The 19,471-nt window shown below is 28.9% G+C and overlaps 1 protein-coding gene across 8 annotated transcripts; it reads left to right on the top strand.

Annotated features, from left to right (window-relative positions):
* Nucleotides 1-329: 329 nt before the first annotated feature.
* On the top strand, nucleotides 330-19,015 carry LOC111632631 (serine/threonine-protein kinase 40-like). 8 transcript variants are annotated; one of them, XM_023377123.1, is made up of 6 exons: nucleotides 11,167-11,582; nucleotides 12,400-12,719; nucleotides 12,829-12,994; nucleotides 14,544-14,698; nucleotides 15,300-15,385; nucleotides 18,418-19,015. In XM_023377123.1, exons 4-6 carry the CDS (start codon nucleotides 14,587-14,589, stop codon nucleotides 18,568-18,570), a joined length of 351 nt encoding a protein of 116 aa, XP_023232891.1. In that variant the 5' UTR covers nucleotides 11,167-11,582; nucleotides 12,400-12,719; nucleotides 12,829-12,994; nucleotides 14,544-14,586; the 3' UTR covers nucleotides 18,571-19,015. The 8 variants fall into 8 exon arrangements, with proteins under 8 accessions (XP_023232896.1, XP_023232894.1, XP_023232893.1 ...); XM_023377122.1 differs by having other exon boundaries at nucleotides 11,169-11,435; nucleotides 12,829-12,989; nucleotides 18,418-18,632; XM_023377121.1 differs by having other exon boundaries at nucleotides 11,169-11,582; nucleotides 12,829-12,989; nucleotides 18,418-18,632.
* Nucleotides 19,016-19,471: the final 456 nt, after the last annotated feature.

The raw sequence follows: 19,471 nt of genomic DNA, 5'->3' as shown, positions 1-19,471 counted from the left end.
AAAAGAAAAAGGGTCGAGGTTTTAGCGAAGATGTCCGAAGAGATTTCTCTCAACGTCTACCTTCTTCACCATAGAGGAGTAAAGAAGGAAAAAATGAATAGAATTGCCACAACGTCTGCAGAAGATGGCAAGTAGAAGACACGCTGTCAGCTCGTATCAAGAAAGAAGGGACAGAGAACCGTCTCCAGGGTTACCGTTTGCCAAACAAAACACCAAGAGAAAAATTCCTCCCTTTTCTTGCTTCTTTTCAAGCTTTAACGTTTTACCAATTTTTCTTATCATTTTTTTTAATTCCTTAAAAAAAAAGAAGAATTTCTTTCGTCACAAGATGTTTGCATTCCATAAAAATTATTAACTAAATATGTTAATAGAAAATTCTGCTCTGATGAATTGTACTTCGTTTCAGGTATTTTATTATTATTATTATTTTATTTATTTATTTTTTTCTCGCTTCAACATAAATGAAAATTAATTCTGATAAAGAATTATGTACTCTACTCTTTTTCTTAAGGCGAAGAACGAGTAGAAGAAGAAAAATAAAATAAAATAAAATATTACTATAAATATAAATTTATTTATGTATAAAAGTAATTTTTGATTAATTTAAAGTGTAGAAAATTCGAAATTTTGTTAAACGAATTATTATAATTTTTTATATTATTAATTATAACAATATATGTGAATTTTTAAAAATTTTTCTGAATAATTTATGGCTTTTAGATTAAAAAACAGCGTGAAAAATGCTCCTCTTTGACCGTTCGCTAAGTTTCTCCAAAGTTAAAAGTATTAGAAATTTAGTGCTAAATACGTGTGTTTGTCTGTCCGTAAGACTTTTTATAAACCGAAGTAGTAGAAATTATGAGTGAAAGTGTGGATATAATTATTCTTATATCGCTTCGATATTTATAAATTTATATGAAAAACAGACAAATTTAGATAAATTTTAAAATATTCAATGAATTTTTTCTCCTTTAAAAAAATTATTAATTTATTAATATCAATTCTTACTTTAATTTAAAATGTAAACTCGCGTCATTTCTAGTAAATTAAAAACTTTAGAGATTTGAAATTTTATATTAAATTTATTTCTTAAACTTGAAAATGAGATTTGTAACATTTTATTCGCTTTTTCCGCATCCGGTTGCATTTTTGAATAATTTCTTGTAAATTAAAAAACGAATTGAAATGAGTAAAAATGAGGATATAATCATTCTTATACCGCCAGATTTTACCTCTCTCTCTACGTAAAAATTAAAGTAAAAAATAAAAGTCCGGCAACGAGTTGCGTAACTTTCCCTGCAATAAAATTAAAATTGTATCTGGTGCCATCTATCATTAGTTATTATTTATTACACAATAGCAAAAAGCTTAATTTTGAGGGTAGAGATGAATTATATATATTATAAATTGCAAATGCTAATAACGAGTAAAATCTTCATTAAGTCCGACCCCATTCGAGATGCACCCGATCCCTATATCTCCCCATCCCTTCGACCTTTAACCACCAAAATTTAATAGCATCAATTTCCCTAATACGTAAACCCCCCCTGCAAAATTTCAGAAATTTTCGACAAAAGGCGCGGGAGTTATTAAATTTCAAAGTGGGTGAACAAAATCGTGCCTCCCACAGTGGCGCATATAGCACTATAGGCAAAAAAAGAGAAATTACCTGGGGCTCTCTGTCGATGGGATCTTTTATAATGAATTATTTTTCCAAAAAAATTCCCCGAAGAAAAACGCTCGAAGTCAACGCTATACACGGATCTCTGGTAAAAATTTGTTTGGGTCCCGTGTAGCTATAACACCCCACTGCCGCGGGAGTGTTATAGCTACGCGGGACCTTCCCAAAAAAAGTAAATTTATTTGCATCGACTCCGATTTTAATTTAAAATCTAAACAAAATAAATTTATTAACAAATCAATATTTTAATCAATTTATAAGATAACTTCTTATTATAACTTACCTATTAATTACCTCGGCGAATATAATCGAGAGAGATTAAACGTTATCAATTATCATACGATGAATATTTAATATTTATCATCAAATAACTAATTAGATGAAGAGTTTATAGAATTAGTTATATTTCTGGACATTAGTTTAATCCAATATTTAGATATATCGAAGATAAACATATATCTATAGAACGATTTTACAAGTTTATAAAGGCATATTTAGAAATAATGATAATGCATATTGATAAAGTCAAATTTATATATATGATTTTCCAGCTATTTTGATTATTTCCGTGATTAAATTTACTTGTTAGTTAATCATGTAATGTTAAACGTCATTAAATTTGACTAGACTACTAAAGTTATTCTAAATTGAATCAATTCAACTGTACTTAAAAGCTATTAAATAACTTATTTATGTAGATGAATCTTTTAAATATAATTTGCTTATATTTAATGAGTGAATTTTAAAATATCTTAATTTAGAAATTTATGATTTAAAGTTGAATTTTACAGCTTGGAAGAACTTCTCTTTGTTTATGAAAAGAATTTCTCAATTTATTAAAATCATTTACTTTTAAATTGGAATGACTTTCTAATTTATTTTAGTTTTAAATTTTTTATTAATATTATAAATAAAAATTAAACACTTTTAATAATCATTTTCCTTTTAGTTTAATTGTATTAGTTCAATTAACAATTTGTTATTAGTTTAAGTTTGTTTTAAACCTTAATTAATTAATATTAAGTCTTTAATATTAATTAATTAAGAAAAAATATGTAAATAGAGAATGTAATTATTATATAATAATAAAATATTTTGACTATTTTAATTTGTTTTACAATTTTTTTTAAGTTTAGATTAATANNCATTTAATCTGTTTTCCTTATTGATATTTTATTTTGATTTTTAAAAAATCTAAGAATAAATTTATTATTTAAAATTTGTTTTATATAAAATATTATTTTTGTAATTTTATGAATGTTTATTTTATATGATTAAAATGTTTTTATAAATTATTTGTAAAATTTTAAAGTAAATTTATAAAATATTTCAGAATAAATATCTTTTCTTTTTATAATTTATTTTTAATATTTATATTAAAGTTTATAAATAGACATTTATATAAATGTAGGTCAGATTGAGGTAATTTCTCTAAAGAAGAGGAAATAGAAAATAAAAATATATTTTGTTTTCTTATATTTTATTTAGTTACTCTTTAATCAAATAGAATTTAGGAATGGATAGAGGAGTTGTAGTGTGGCCTGTGTGGGTTATGTGTATAGAGGGGATGTAAGAACAAAATTTTGAGAAGAGCCTTCAAAATTTTGTAGAAATACGACAGGAAAAATTAAAGTTTCTTTAGACAAATGATGAAAAATCTATTTTATTTGTTTTCCATCTCATCTCTTCAGATCTCGTATGCATTAATTTAATTAATAACGCTTTTTATCACTTACATCTGAAGAAAAGCATTCTTCGAGATCTTCGATTTAATTTTTCATTTATAATTTTGTGTTTATTTACAAATATATATACATAGAAACTTTACTTTTTTATTATTTAATTATTAGAAAAGCATATATAAAGTTGAAGCGTCTTTTTCCACTCCAAAGACATAACTTTTGCTATGTCTTAACTTCTAAGTCTACTAAGTCTTAAGTATTAAGTTCTAACGTGCAAGATATTGATCCGTTATCAATATTGGAGAGGAAAAAAACCCTCTATTTTACTTAAATATTGTATCAAAATAACAAATTTATAAACTGCCTGTTTAATTACAGAAAAAGATTTAAAAACATTTCATAAGTTACTTGGTTATTTGAATGCAATTTAAATGTCAATTTGAAGCTATAATTGTAAAAAAACTGCCTTTTTTTCCTCCCTACTTTTAGTTGTTGACACATATAACAAAGCGACTCGCTGTTCGTGATGTACTAAACAGTTGCTGGTAACATTATTTAACACTAGACCTTACGAGAGGGGTTCAGCGGGGTCCACGAGCTTTAGGGGGACCCATCAGAAAGGAAAAAAATTAAAAAGTGTCCTTTTTAATTAAAAAACTTCATTATCATTATGTTATTTGCATAAGCAGGGTCACCGAAAGGGGGTCTTCGTACTGTTCATCTCTCCATTCTCTGGGGGGCTCTGGTTAACACTGAAAGAACGTATTTTTTATAAAAAGAATTACCAAATAACAAATAACAAATTTACTTTCTTCCAAAAAAAGTAGGGATAGATCTAGAGGAGAGCGATAGAAGGAGTCGATCACCCTCTAAGATATTATTTTTATAGCTAACGGGAGCTTCGTTATTTCTTTAAAATAATGTATTTATTTTATTATTTTTATTATTACTTTTCGATTTTTTCACATATTTAAGTTCGTGTAGTTTATTTTATGTAATCACCGAAACAATAAAACTTTTATATACTATTTACACAAATTAAAAATTGCCTCTTTCTCCTTTGTTCCTGGATCCTATTTACAAAAAATACTGTATATTAAATTTAATTTACTTTACTGTTTGAAAAACTCTACAGCTAAATATGAGGAAACTTTAGCGGATGATTATCCTTATTACTACCTCCAATCTGATGTAAACAAATTAAAACAATAAGAATTAATTCAAATTATAAATTTTTATTATTATTATTATTTATTTTTTTTAATTGTAATTTTTGCAATATTTTTCTCTAAATTAATTAATCTAATCATGTTTTCTGTTATACTGAATTTTAATTTTAATATATAATAAATGGTCTAAACAATATAAACTATTTTTCATTCTGTCTTAAAGTATTAAATAATTAAAATTTATTATATACAAAAAATATAAAATAAATTTTAAAAAAATGACAAAGATAAAAGCTATCATAAATATATTTTAAGAAATATTTTCTAGAAGATAAAATATATAAAATAAATTTATTATTTTATACGGATAAAATATTTAGTTATATAAATAAAAAATTTACATTTTATCATTATTTAGAAATATTCTTTATTTAAAAAATAAAAAATAATTGTGCAATATTTTACAAAATAAAGAAAGAATATTGATTTATTTACCACTTTCTAAACATAAAAAAAAATTGTTTTTAATGTGTAAAGATCTTTTATAGTTATAAATTAATATATAAAGATAAATAATTTAACCAATTACTTATCTTTAGATTGCAATTTTATTTAATAATTAAAGTTTAATGAAGTTAATTTTAATATGTTTATGAGAAACTCATATATATTGTGTCAAGTTTACATATGAAACCAGTGTAAAATTGATTACAAACATTTAATCTGTAGAATATTAAACCAGTGACTACATAAATGGGTTTTTAATTGGGTCAATAAAATTCTCATTTATATGCAAAGAAAGATAAATTGTAAATCTTTATTAAAAACATCGCTGTAATGTTTAATTTTATTTTATTTTTGAGAGTGTAATTTTAAATTTTCACTTTAAACAAACACATTTTAATTAATTATTTTATAAGATAATTATTTACAATTTATATATAAATATTTATATTAACTGTGTTTACTCTCAGTATAAATTAAATAAATTTCTTTTTACTACATTTAATTTTCTTCAAAATTTCTAAATAAAATGATTTATTTCTATTAATAATTCAATTTTTTTTGTTATTTAAACATTTTTTACAGCTAAATTTTAATATTTTTAATGTTTTACCACATTTACTTGTACTCCATATTAATAAAAACTTCAATTACTTGTACATAGGTTATACGTATAAAATGATAATTTATTTTAAAAATATTATTAAAAAATTTAATTTATAAATAACATGTTCTATAAAAATTGAAGGAAATTTCAAAAATATACAGCAAAATAAATTTAAAAAGTTAAAATTGTGTGTGGCGCCATCTGTTGCGANCGCGTGCTTTCTGATAAACCCACCCCTCGACCTTTAACCACCAAAATTTAATAGCATCTGTCCTCCTAACACACGAACCTCCTTACAAAATTTCAGAAATTTTTGACCAAAGGCACAAGAGTTGTTAAGCTTCAAAGTGGGTTTACAAAATCGTATCCCCCCACACGTTACACACAGAAAAACCCCAATCTTTCGCATTTCTCGACGTTTTAAGGTTTCCAGAGTCCAAAAGTGTAAAAATCTCGGAGGGAATGATTTTTTGACCAATCGCCATACGTCTCTTATATATAACAAGTGGAAAAGTAAAATAAATTTTGAATAAATTAATTTATAATTACATAAAAACTAAGGGAACAACTTGTGATTTATAAATACTTTAAATTCGTATAACAAATTTTTATTAGTTTTAAAACATTTAAATAATTTTTGATTTAAAAAAGAAATAAACAAATATATGTACAGGATGGCCCCGAAGTCAGTTAACCGTGTTGTGTTTTAATCCATTTTATATTGTTTCTTACGGGAAAATTTGTTTCGATTTTAGAACAAATCGGTTTTCGAACAACTCATAGGAACGAATTATGTTCGAAAACCGAGGTTTAACTGTATTTTAAATAGGACAATTTTTGATTATTTCAATTAGAACATCGCTATTCTACTAACATTTCTCATTCCGTCGTAAAAATGTTTACGCGTCTTCTCCTCCTTGGTGTGGACATTAAATTTGAATGACTCCAAAGAGACAATTAGGAAGTCTGATAATTTTCAATTATATTACAATATAAAATTTAAATAATAAAAATTTTAAAAAGTAATTTTGTCGAATTATGACAAATTTCTCTATTTAAGTTCTACCCCACGCTCAATTTCCCCACCCCTCAATCTTTAACCACCAAAATTTAATAGCATTAATGTCTCTTATATACAAGTTACCCTGCCAAATTTTGCTTATTTAATCTTTACCCCATTCCGAGATATTAAACTAAAAATGAAAGCAAACACGCACGCTCATACGTATCTACAGAAACATCCCCTTTTATGACGTTTTTGAGTGAGCGATCTCAAAACGTCGAGATTTACAAAAAAGGAGGGACGGATTTGACACTAATACAGTATTTTCCCGTATTATATACATAAGAGCCGAGAAAATAAAAGTTTTGTATAGCGAACCGTACTGTTTATGCCGTTGCTCGGTACTGTACGTTATACAAGTATATGTAATTAATAAGACAACGAAACATTCGATACCCCGTGGTGTATATTACGCGGCTCAATTAAGGAGGTTGATACGCCTTACTTAATTTTGAGGCCAACCGCAGCGTTACGGAGCGTTACAGGGGGTGGGATGTAGTCGAAAAGATAAAGATAGCGTTACGTAATTGCGGACGATCCCCGATAATTGACGCTCGAAACGCGACCGGACGGCTTCTATAATATATAAATATGTATAAACTAATTATTCAGTATATAAAATTAAGGAATATATATAACATAGATTTCAACTTAGTTCATTTTTAATCAAAATACTAAAATATAAAATAAACGTATATTAAAAAGAAATAAAATACATTAACGTACAAAGAAAAAGAATTAATTTGTCTAATTATTAACGGAATTAATTTGTATGAGATAATGAAAATGCAAATATTTGTGAAAAGGAGGAGTTTAAATCGATGTTCTTTTTTTTTGCTTCATTGAACAATAGAATCAGCAATTAAGTGGATTTATTCATATTTTCAAAACACATTGAAGTAGAAAATAATTCAGTTTTATAAATTCATTTCACTCTTAATTAATAATTAATTTTAGTAAATTGTCCTTTTTTAAAACGTTCGTAATACAATAATCATCAGAATGACCTCTGGTTTAGTTTACCTTTCGACGATAATTTTAATAATTCCTTTGGCATTTTTTAAATATTTTATTACCTCCGCTTACATTTTTTATATATGTTTTTTCCACCGTTGAAGATTATTTATTATTTAAACGATAATGCAGTTTTTGTTTTTTGTTATTTTTCCTTTATCACAAGACTAGATTTTCACTCGTTAAAAATGTCTAATTCGATAATTTTAATCGCATCCCGAATAGATTTTTATCGAAAATAAAGTTTCGAACACGCGTATTAAATCATTTAATTGACTTTTATATAATCTTAGACTATTATTCTCTTTAAATTGTAGTTTAATAATAGGTTAAATGATTTTTAAATAATTAACTTTTGCTTTAAAGCAACTTATTTAGCTGTTAAAATACTTGTATATTAAATATTTTTCTTAACGTTCGAGTTGGGACTGAAGGGGTAAATTAATTAATCCGTTTCTGACCCCCAAAACAAAGCCTCCCCTTTTTTATGTAAGGTAATATTATATTAATAAATTTTTGTTATTTAATTTAACTTAAGCGTATTTAAACGCGAATTCTATGACGCCATTTATATAACACGAATATCAATCAACGCGGTTTTTTATTAATTAATTTAATTTAGATTCAATTGCGGCGCGTACCGCAAAACGAAAGCAGTATCTTTTCCGCGTGCGCATTGAAGTCTCATTTAAATAGTTACGTCATCGATGATTCGTGACCCCACGTCTAATAACGCGTGGCGATATCGGCGCCACTAACTTCTGAATCGGTAGCCTGTCGTTGATTGGCCGGGTCGTCGACTTTTTTTTAACACGGGAATTATACGGAGTTGACCATCCGTAATTGTCAAATCTCTGGCCGGCTCTCGACGGATGCAATTACGATTGAGTTCGAAATTATGTTCGTGACCCGAACTGTTCGAAAAGCGAGTCGTTCGAAAACAGGTTTGACTGTAATTTTTAGCAAAATAATTGTGCAGAAGTATTTTGGTCAATGATTACGCAGCGAGTTCTTAATTATTTAAATCGTTCACTTTAGGAAAAGCGCTGTATGCTCTATTGGAGGCACTCTAGTAGAATTTTAATGTGAAAGAATAATGGCAACAATTTAGCCTTTGCGGATACAGATTACAGATGGATACGGCTGAAAGATATACCGATATACAAAGGTAATGCGTACGGTCGACCCCCTTATAACACGGTAAATACGTTCCGTTCTTTATAAAATTGATGTTCTAAGAGTCCTTGAATACACGAGCCAATCACAGCCCGGCACGTGTGCAGTTTACGGACTACGGCTGTTTGAACGGTTTTCTTCCATAAAATTAATCGATTCTAGACTAATTCGACTCAACATTTCCAAAATACGTANACTCTACAGCAAAAGTTTTGAAAGTACTGTAATTACAATACATTCTGTTAGCTAGCGACAAAGGAATAAATTACGAACAAAGAAAACTGATTAATATTTATATTTTACATTTTCTCTGTTATCGTTTATACGATAGTTTGAAATTACAGTCGATTTCCGTATTCGTAAATTTAACCATAAAGTAAATACGCGGAGTAATTACGTAGAAACGGCGTGACAGCCGTCCGCCACGAATCGAGGTTAAAATCCAAGATGGCCGTTTAGTGAGGTTACCGCTCGGACATTGCCCTTTACTTATAAACTACTTGCCGAATACAGTACTTTATTTATTTCTGCAGTTTCAGACGTCGGTTTGTTCATTGTACGTCTTTATTACACGTGTATTTCGCATTTATAATACGAGTTTAAATTTGCTTAATTTAAGAAATCTGTCTATCTACTCGTCAACTTGTTTGATTGATAGTGCGAATAAGCTAGACCTTGCCTTTCATTGCTTTATAATTCCACTTATTTAATTAACAGGGTATTTGGAAAAAAAGCCGATCGTTAAATTTTTGAGAAATTTGACCCGGAGTTCGAACGATGCTTCTACGTTCGAACTGCACGCGTTCACTGCGTAAATTTCATCTTTTCAGCAGCCGAGTCGTCTCGCTCTCGCTATGAAAGCATCTCTTGCTCGTGCGTTTTCGGTGCTTTTTTTCGTTCTATATTTGTAACCTCTACCTATTCACCATAGCATCCAAGCAGAGTGTGGAAACAACGAAGCCTAAGAGGGATATTGTAGTATCGACAATTGAGGTGAAAAAGGAACTTATCGCGAAGCGTAAAAGTGATCTGGCTGCTATGTTTAAGATGTCAAAATCGACGGATCAATAAATGCAATTTTCATTTTATCATACATTATTTACGTACAGTACGGTCGCGCTAATCCGAACTAATTGAGACTGGTGGTAGTTGGGATTAATGAAAAGTGATTACGGTGATATGATGGTAAGAATTTGATGCTTATGTTTTGAGGTTTTTTTTACTGTTGTAAGATACTTTACAGTAGCAAATAGAGGTTAGAATTGTTAAGTAAAACAGGGTTACAGAATGAATGAGCGAAAATGCTGACAACACGACATACGGTATGTTTACGAGTGAGCTGCAAATGTACAGTTGACAAACCTGTTATTTTAGTTAGGGGAATAGTAGATGTTCGGATTAGCCCAGATGTACTGTATTTTATTTATTGTTTTCGTGTTTTAATTTATTATTTAAGGCATTTAATTGTGTTATTTTTACCTTGAATTATGTGTATTTACTATTTAAGTTTATCGAAATGGATATTATTTAGATTCTTGGAATAGATTATATCACTGTCATTATTTCTAATGGGAGAAATTGATTCGGACTTCGAACGGCCTCCTGGAACGAATTTAATTCGTTCGGACTAAGAGTCATCATTATATAACATATTATCGGCAGTCTAGAGTTTCTTAATACAATGTCGCCAGACTCTTCTGTAGTAAAACAGTAGGCCTAATTTTCTGCTGGCCTATTTTTAAGATTAACCTCGCCTTGGAAGGAAATATGAATAAATAAACGTATTGTAGATTTGTATAGAAATGATTGATTTTAATATCAGACAGCAGATCAAGTGTAACATCCGCATGCCGTATCTAAAATTTGGTGAAAAAAACGTAACAGGGAGGAGTAGGCAATGAATAAGGACTTAAAATCGTTGACTTTGTATTTGAATGACTCCTTGTTCTCCTGTTCGAGTGTCGAAAAAGTCCTTTTAGTGTCCTCGCTAGCTTTTTATTAGTTTTATTTAGTTCATTGGTTACTCTCTTCAAATGCGGTTAGTGATAATGTTATTTTATATTTATAAAGCAGTTTTTAAAATTTTTTAACGTAAATTTATTAAAATTCTCAGCTTTTTTATATCTCAAAACTGCCAATTTTATTAACGTTTTGGTACTTTAACGTTTGTCTTTAATATTGATTCTCCGTATTCAAATAACTCTGCACTTATTTGTTAGATAATTCATAACGTAATAATAATAATAATAATAATATTGAGTAAGGCCAACCACTGTAAATACGATAGGAGTTGTTATAATGCTCTTTGTTTTATTGCAACTCTGATATTCGCGTCCAGCATCTTTTCGGCATTGCAATAAAACATGAAAAGGAGATACGGGTTAACGATTACGATGTAACTCGTTCTCTTTTAACGTGACAGAAGCTTGAATAATATATAATATATTGCTTTTCCTTATGACTTCACTTTGACAGTCGAAAAGAATTCGCTGGATTTATAAATTTATCGTCCACTTAAAATTAAAATAAACATTGAAGAGTAAGTGTATCAAATTAATAATTACTTTCTTTTGAACACCAGAGAATTTTCCACCTTTAAATAAAGAGTAATTTTCATACCGCCACTGCTGGAATTTGTTATATTGCCCGCCTGTCTTTGCCTCCGATCTCAGCATCGAGAACTTCGGTAAGTTCTACACTCTACAGCAAAAGTTTTGAAAGTACTGTAATTACAATACATTCTGTTAGCTAGCGACAAAGGAATAAATTACGAACAAAGAAAACTGATTAATATTTATATTTTACATTTTCTCTGTTATCGTTTATACGATAGTTTGAAATTACAGTCGATTTCCGTATTCGTAAATTTAACCATAAAGTAAATACGCGGAGTAATTACGTAGAAACGGCGTGACAGCCGTCCGCCACGAATCGAGGTTAAAATCCAAGATGGCCGTTTAGTGAGGTTACCGCTCGGACATTGCCCTTTACTTATAAACTACTTGCCGAATACAGTACTTTATTTATTTCTGCAGTTTCAGACGTCGGTTTGTTCATTGTACGTCTTTATTACACGTGTATTTCGCATTTATAATACGAGTTTAAATTTGCTTAATTTAAGAAATCTGTCTATCTACTCGTCAACTTGTTTGATTGATAGTGCGAATAAGCTAGACCTTGCCTTTCATTGCTTTATAATTCCACTTATTTAATTAACAGGTTAGTGTTAATCTTCTTTCCACAATACATTTTGTTAATCTAATTTGGCACTATAATGTTTTTTTTTTTTTTTAATTTATTTTTTGTGGTTCGTTTCTCACACGACCATCGTCACTTTGTAACTTTTGCAACATTAGTCAACTGAATCTTTCGTTTTTATACTTGTTGTTTAATGTATCGAAGGCTGAACTTCCTAATCTTAAATTTAATATTTATTTAGAAAACATTTACGCAGTTATAAATAAATGTGGCTCTGGGTCTATATTACTGAATGATTTTTATAGCTTTAGCGACCGTTACCGTCCGCCGTTAAAAAACAGACCCGACGAAAGCTAAAATACGAGACCAAAAATAAAGAATAAAGCGCAAAACAAAAATAAAAGTTGAAAACAAAAAAGTAATTTAAGGAAATGGCGTTTATGAACCGAAATAAGGCGGCTTCCCCGACACTGCATCCGAGTGTCCTAAGAGAAAGAACAAGAAACAGCGAACAAAAGGAAAAAATGAGACGTCATTTTTTATTGTCAACAAGAAAACTATTGATAATATTATTAATTAATTAAAATAATTTCTGATATATATACGAAAAGAACGTAAAAGATTGGTAAATATTTTGATTTAATTGTATATGTAATATTATTTTATAAATTTTACGATATAAAATAATCAAAAATATTAGTAAAAAATATATTTCGTAAATAAATTTGAAATAGCTGGCAACACTGGACTTTGAAATTTGATTTCCTGCGTGCGTGATCAAATGTAATGTGAAGTTGGAATTTAAAATTAGAAATTAAGAAATGGTTTGTGACGTTCGACACGATGTCGTGTTGCATTTCGCGTGCAATTTGCTTCGACATTTAGAGAAAAGAATGTAAGGTTTGCGTCATTTACTGCATCAAACATACTTTTTAATTAAATATTTAAGTCGTGTAAGCGGTCCAACAATGGCACTTATTTAAAGTTTAATAACATCAATATATTGCTTTAGAATAAATTTTCTTAACGTGAGTATAACTGTTTAATTAATGTAATAGAAGAGGCGTATAAAGGCTTCTACATCGTTCCGTGTATCCGTACGACATTTGGCAAGAATATTCTTCGACGTCCTCGACCGCCACCGCCTCTCCGGCCATTCCCTTATAACTTAACTGGCAATTTTGTTTTTGTGGTTTTGTTGTTGTAAATATTTGGCTTGATAAACTTACGTTTTAGTCGGTGGCCCTTTATCCTACGGGCAAAAAAAGGCCCCGAACCCGTCTTTCATAAACTCCTTACGATAGTCGGAATATAGAGATTTAAATTCGGCACCGTGTCCGGGGACCCTGGATTGCCTACGGAATTTAAACCCTTTGGAGGTCGCCTTAAAGTAAACGGACGCGGCGTGTTCTCTCCGGAGAAAACGTCCCGAGTCTACCCGGCCCGTGGAATTCTCTAATTCCGGTTTGCCCGGGTTACCGCCCGCCGGCGATTAGAGTCGCCGAGACTGGCGTTTTTTTGCCGCCTCTTCCGACCCGGTCCCGTCGATTCCGCACTACCTCGAGAGCTCGAGCCGTGCCGGGCGTGCCCGGCCGGTTCGTTTATGTTTTTGAAATGTAACTCCTTTAGTCTTAAAATTAAAAAAAATTAGATCAGATTTGATTTTTATTGCTTTATTTAAAATAATTACGCATAAATGGTATAAGTGTCGCGATAAAATTATTCTATATACGAATAGACGGATTGTGCCACCGACAAATCTTGTGTTGTGATTCGCTTACTCCCGTTATAAATCCATAATAGGTTACTTGGTTAAAGTCCAGATACGTATACCGTCGTGGCGGTTCATCTCTGATTCCAGCAAACAAAAGAAAGGAAACAGTGGGGACGCACGTTCTAACCTAACCTCCTAACCTAACCTATTCTAATAAATTACCATAATTATTACCAATCAAATTATTAGAATAGGTTAGGTTAGGTTAGAACGTGCGTCCCCACTGTTTGCTGGATTCAGAGATGAGCCGCCACGACAGTATACTTATCTGGACTTTAACCGGTTACTTTTTAATTGCACGCTACGTTAATGAAGCTGTTTTTTCGGTTTAACTGTGTTATATTAAGTTTGTCTTAATTTGATTTTAATTATTGTATTTCGATATTAATATGGAGTCAATAAAGAGTTTACGGTGTGGTATAGTATGGGGAATAGTATTAATTAGGCCGGTTTTTAATTGTAACTTCGAGCAAACGGAAACTACGTTTATCTGTCATTTACCAATCCCTGTGCGTGCCAATTAACTGAGAGTGTACTGTATTTAAAGAATTTTAATATATCCTATATTTAAAGTAGGAGTTATAAGTTCTTGAAATAGTATATACTTTTCACAAGTTGATAATTAAAATTTTATAATATATTAATTTAAATGTGAATATAATTAATTTATTTCAGAAAAAAGTAAAGTTATGAAAATAGATATAATGCAGCTGTAACTATGAAAGAAGTGCAAAATTTATATCAAGGGACTTCAAAAGATACTTTTTGCCCTTCTGAAGGCACTCCTGTTGATTGTAAAGTGATAAAGACTGCTGGACCATATTTATTAGGTAAAAATAAAAGATTAATTAATTTAAATTCGGTTACTATCATTTTAAAGATAATTTTCTGTATTATATTTAGAAATGAGCAAAAATTATTGTGACACTGTCACAATGCCGGGCTGCAATTTTTAATGATATCTTAGTATAGTATATTTAATTTAAAATATATGCTTTCCACCTGAAATTAGTAGTGGCTTGCCCCTGTACGTCATATTTTAGAGTCGTGCCTGTCATCTATCTAACGTCTTTTGGGGGAAATTTTTGAATTGAAATAACACGACTTCCGGTTTGCATTGGAAGTTTGTATATAGTTAATTGGGGCCTCCTGCCCCTAAATTTTCCATATCTGGTCTCGTCTTCCGTTTATCTAACTCCGTTCTCGAGATTAAGGAAAGACGGACGGACGGATGACGGTGGGAATTTATAGGTCTAAAATTTTTTCAAATTGCAGCCCAATAAAGAACAATTGCTTTTTGTAAAATTTTACATTTAAGATGTGATAAATTCAGTTTGTGAAAAGCTTTCACTTGAAACAGTTTTTGCTTGAGAGTTTTCTTTTCTTATGAAAGTATTTAAATATTAAAAATTATCATTTAAAATTTAATAGGTGCAAGACTTGGTAGCTCTCCAGTCAGAAGTATTGTTCAGTGTTTAGCTAGAAAAGAAGGAACTGATGAATTTTTTACTCTCAAAGTAATGTTATTCATTTTCATTTCATTTAATTTTATTACATTATTATAAATATTTTAATTAATATGAAAGTGTTTTTTAATTGAACAATATTTAATTCAAAGTTTATTCAAGGACTATATCGATGTATTTTATTAAATATCTCCACATTTAGAATCCAAACTAATTAGAAAATACACAAGTAGCTATTAAGAATATCATTTTTTTGATTTTATTTGAACAAAAGCTGTAAAAAATTAAATTTATAATTTGTTTTTTATTCAGTTTAAATGTGATTATATACCTTATCTGTGCATTCTCTATTTGGATTCTGAAGATGAGATCACTTCTGATACTCAAAGAATACATAAATTTATTCAATCAAGATGTCTTGTCTTAATGATTTCTACTCTATCTGATATTCAAAAAAATCTAAACCCCCTTTTTTTAATATTTAAACTAATGTTAGGATTAAATAATTTTATGAAATTTAGAATTTTTATAAATTCCTAAATTATTGTGAGTGTTATTATTATTAATCTATATATATGAAATTACATGTTCTGACAGACTGACTGATTCATCATTGCCCAGAGCAAACCGCTGAACCTAAAGAGGTGAAATTTGGTATACAGTTAGGGTACACCATGAGAATACACACTAAGAAGGGATTTTTCGAAATTCCCCCACGGGGGAGAGGGAGAGCATTAAGGCTTAACCTGAAGAACAGCTTTTACTGTGCTATTTTATATGGGATTTTTGTATTTGATAGTAATAACTTAATTTTCAAACATACAATATTTACCAAATTATCCAAATCATTTTCCCGAGCAATGCCGGGCTCATCTGCTAGTTAAAAATATAAACATCTTAATGACTTTTTCTGAATTTGGTGATTTTGTCGATATACTAATATTCCATTATTTGGTAGGTAAGCTGGCGAGGCAAGATCATGACTTTTATTTGTTGAACGAAAAGTTGAAAGCAACTGAGGAAATATTATATTTGGGGGTTCTTATTACCTCAACGTTGTCTTTTGGAAAACATGTTCAGCGGATGAAGACCAAAGCATATAGAATAATTAATAATTTAATTAGTTTATTAGTAAAAATGAAAATCAGTTCTATTCAAATGCAGTTTCGACTCTTTTCAGCGTTGGTTTTCAACTCTATTTGCTATGCTCTCCCATTATGGGGTCTGGACTGGTTATCCTACTTTGAAAAAATTCAATTGCTATTTATAAGAAAAATTTACGGATTAGATAAAGCAGTGCCGGGATATGCGATTTGCCATGATACTAACAGATTGTTATTAGAATCCTACTTGGTAATTAGGACCATGAAATTTCTTAAGAGACTGTTAACTAGTGAGAACATACAGGTTAATACAATACTAAAAGTTTTAAAGAACTTGGCAGAGAACAAAAAGAATTATCAAAACAATTGGTATAACAAACTTAGGATCAAATTGGAAAGTTATGGTTTGTCTCATTTACTATTTAACAGTACAGAAACAGACTGGAATTACGGAATTTCTTTATTGGTGGAGAATATGTATAATAATTCAATTGATCGTGAGATGAAAAATTTACAGGAGTCAAAATTTCACCCATGGTATATAGTTAATTTAAATTTCCCTCCAGCAAATAATTATATTCATTATAAAATACCATTTGGGATGAAAAGATTTTATATGCAGATCAGACTAAACAGTTTTTATATTATAGTTGAAGGGAATTATTTGGATATCAGGAATAAACAATGTAGGCTGTGTAATGACCAAATTTCTGTATATCATATAATTAGTTTGTGCAAGGGTTGTTCCAAATTTAGAGAACAGACTGGTATTTCCACCTTGTCAGCCATCAAATCTATGCAAGAATTCTACCAAAAAATATTTCAGATGGGATCAATTATGATTACCAGAATATATCAGTTCTTTATTAAATATATTAAAATGGTTGAGAGTCTTAATGAATGATTTATAAATTTACTTTTATTGTTGTTGTTACTTCTATCCAATATTATGTCACTTGATTGTTTAAATGTATGAATAGAAGATAATTTACATAATAATTATTTATTGTCGGAAGATATATTATATATTCACTAGTATTTGTAAGCCAATGTACTCCTTGTAACTGGAATTTGTTCCAAATATCGCTAATAGAATTGTTTGCACTAAAAATATTAATTCTCTATAATGAAGTTGTTTATCAATTTAAAATTCAATGAGTTAATCAAATAATTGAATTTTACATAGATCTATAAATTTATTTTATTTGTTTAATCATTATTTCTAATTACTGAAGAATAAATAATTCTTTAACTGAGAAAAAAGTGGACGAAGAGTAGTGTGTGTGTGTGTATATATATATATATAGTTCTAGATGACAACTCTTCGTATCTTAAAATGTAAATAACTAAATTGATTAGATTCACTTTTTATGAAAATATAGATTTAAAATGCAAATAGCTTTTATGAAAATAAAAACTTGAATATTTTATATGAAAATATAAGAGTATGTATTGTTTTTAAAGTATTTATTACGTGTAATCTGAAATATTTATCATTATATATTCTGTAATCAATATGTAATGATATATACTTCAGAAAATGAAATGTTTATTTGTAGATTCCTGTTTAAGGATGTTTCTAAAATGCTAAAAAATGTATCATATTTTAGTCCCTATTCATAATTTTTCTTTCAAAAATACTAACTTTATTGATGGGATAGAGAAAATGTTGGAAGTATTATACGATTAATGCATCAGAATGAAAGTATTAATTCCTATCACTGAAAAATTATTCATCTAATTTTATTGAAATTATATCAGGTTTTATTACATTTGCTTTTTAGAATGACTTACATTTTTTATATTATTTTTAAAGTTCATTTTCAAATTATTTTTATTAAATTGAAATTTTTGTAAAAATTAAATATTGTTGAATTTATTATATTTTAAATTAATATTATACTCTTTCAATGCTGTTACAGACTTAATTGGCTTAATATATTGTATAATTTCTAAAGTAGTAATAACTTTTTCTTATAGATTTTGACATTGCAAAATCCATCAGAGGAAACGCAAGATGATCGTCAGGGTAAAATGTTACTCCATACGGAATATTCTTTATTATCGTTGCTTCACGATCAAGATGGTGTTGTTCATCATCATGGATTATTCAAGGTATTTTATTATTATTAAAGTTGTTGAATTAATTAAATAGGCATTTAACTATATATGAGTTTTTAAAATTTGCTACATATAGCTGAATATGTCTATGTAAGAAGAATTAATATCGAGATATATCGAGCCAAATACCCCTAACTTTGAATAATTATAGAAAAATTCCGAGATGGTAAAATTCCATTCCTTCTTACGAATCAAGATATTTAAACAGAGGGCAGGAAATGGTTTAATAAACAAATAATGTGGAAAACTTATAGTAGTAGGTAAAAAAATTACATATATAGAGGCATTGTCTTTCAGATGTAATGCCTTCCCAAAAATGTATGAAAACAGTCAAATAATAAGATTCCACAATTAAAATAAGTTCTATTCTTAGAAAACTAAAAAGAAAAATTATAAAATTGTTATTAAGGTAGGAATGTTGGATGTGTCACACGCATTCATTGTAAAAAAAATTGTTATAATGCATAAAACATTAAAGCCATAGATTACACTGAAAATAAACAATAAGAATTAATTTTCACAAATGATTTTACTGTTAAAAATCAAAAATGGCAGAAAGTGCTATTGCTTGATATCCCAAAACTTTTATTTTTCAACTGAAAATGTACAATTAACTAATTTTGCATAGAAAAAGTGACTTATCAAATCACTTTTTTGATGCAAAATTAATCAATAATGAAATAGTGACTTGTCCAAAAGTCAATGACCCTTAAATGGGCTAGCAAAAAAGGATCGATATTATAATTCTAATTATCCACTCTTCTTACATGATTTTAAACAGAGGTGAACACAATAAAATGCAAAATCCAAAAGTAACAGATATATTTTTTTCTAAGAACATTATAATTTGATTAAAAAAAAATCATTTATTTAAATTATTTGTGTAACAGAATGAAACTACAATAGAGCATTG

The sequence above is a fragment of the Centruroides sculpturatus genome, unplaced genomic scaffold (assembly GCF_000671375.1).
Source record: "Centruroides sculpturatus isolate CEXI.00-Female unplaced genomic scaffold, Cexi_2.0 scaffold589, whole genome shotgun sequence".
NCBI lineage: Eukaryota > Metazoa > Arthropoda > Arachnida > Scorpiones > Buthidae > Centruroides > Centruroides sculpturatus.
This window is presented reverse-complemented; position numbering and strand designations above follow the sequence as displayed.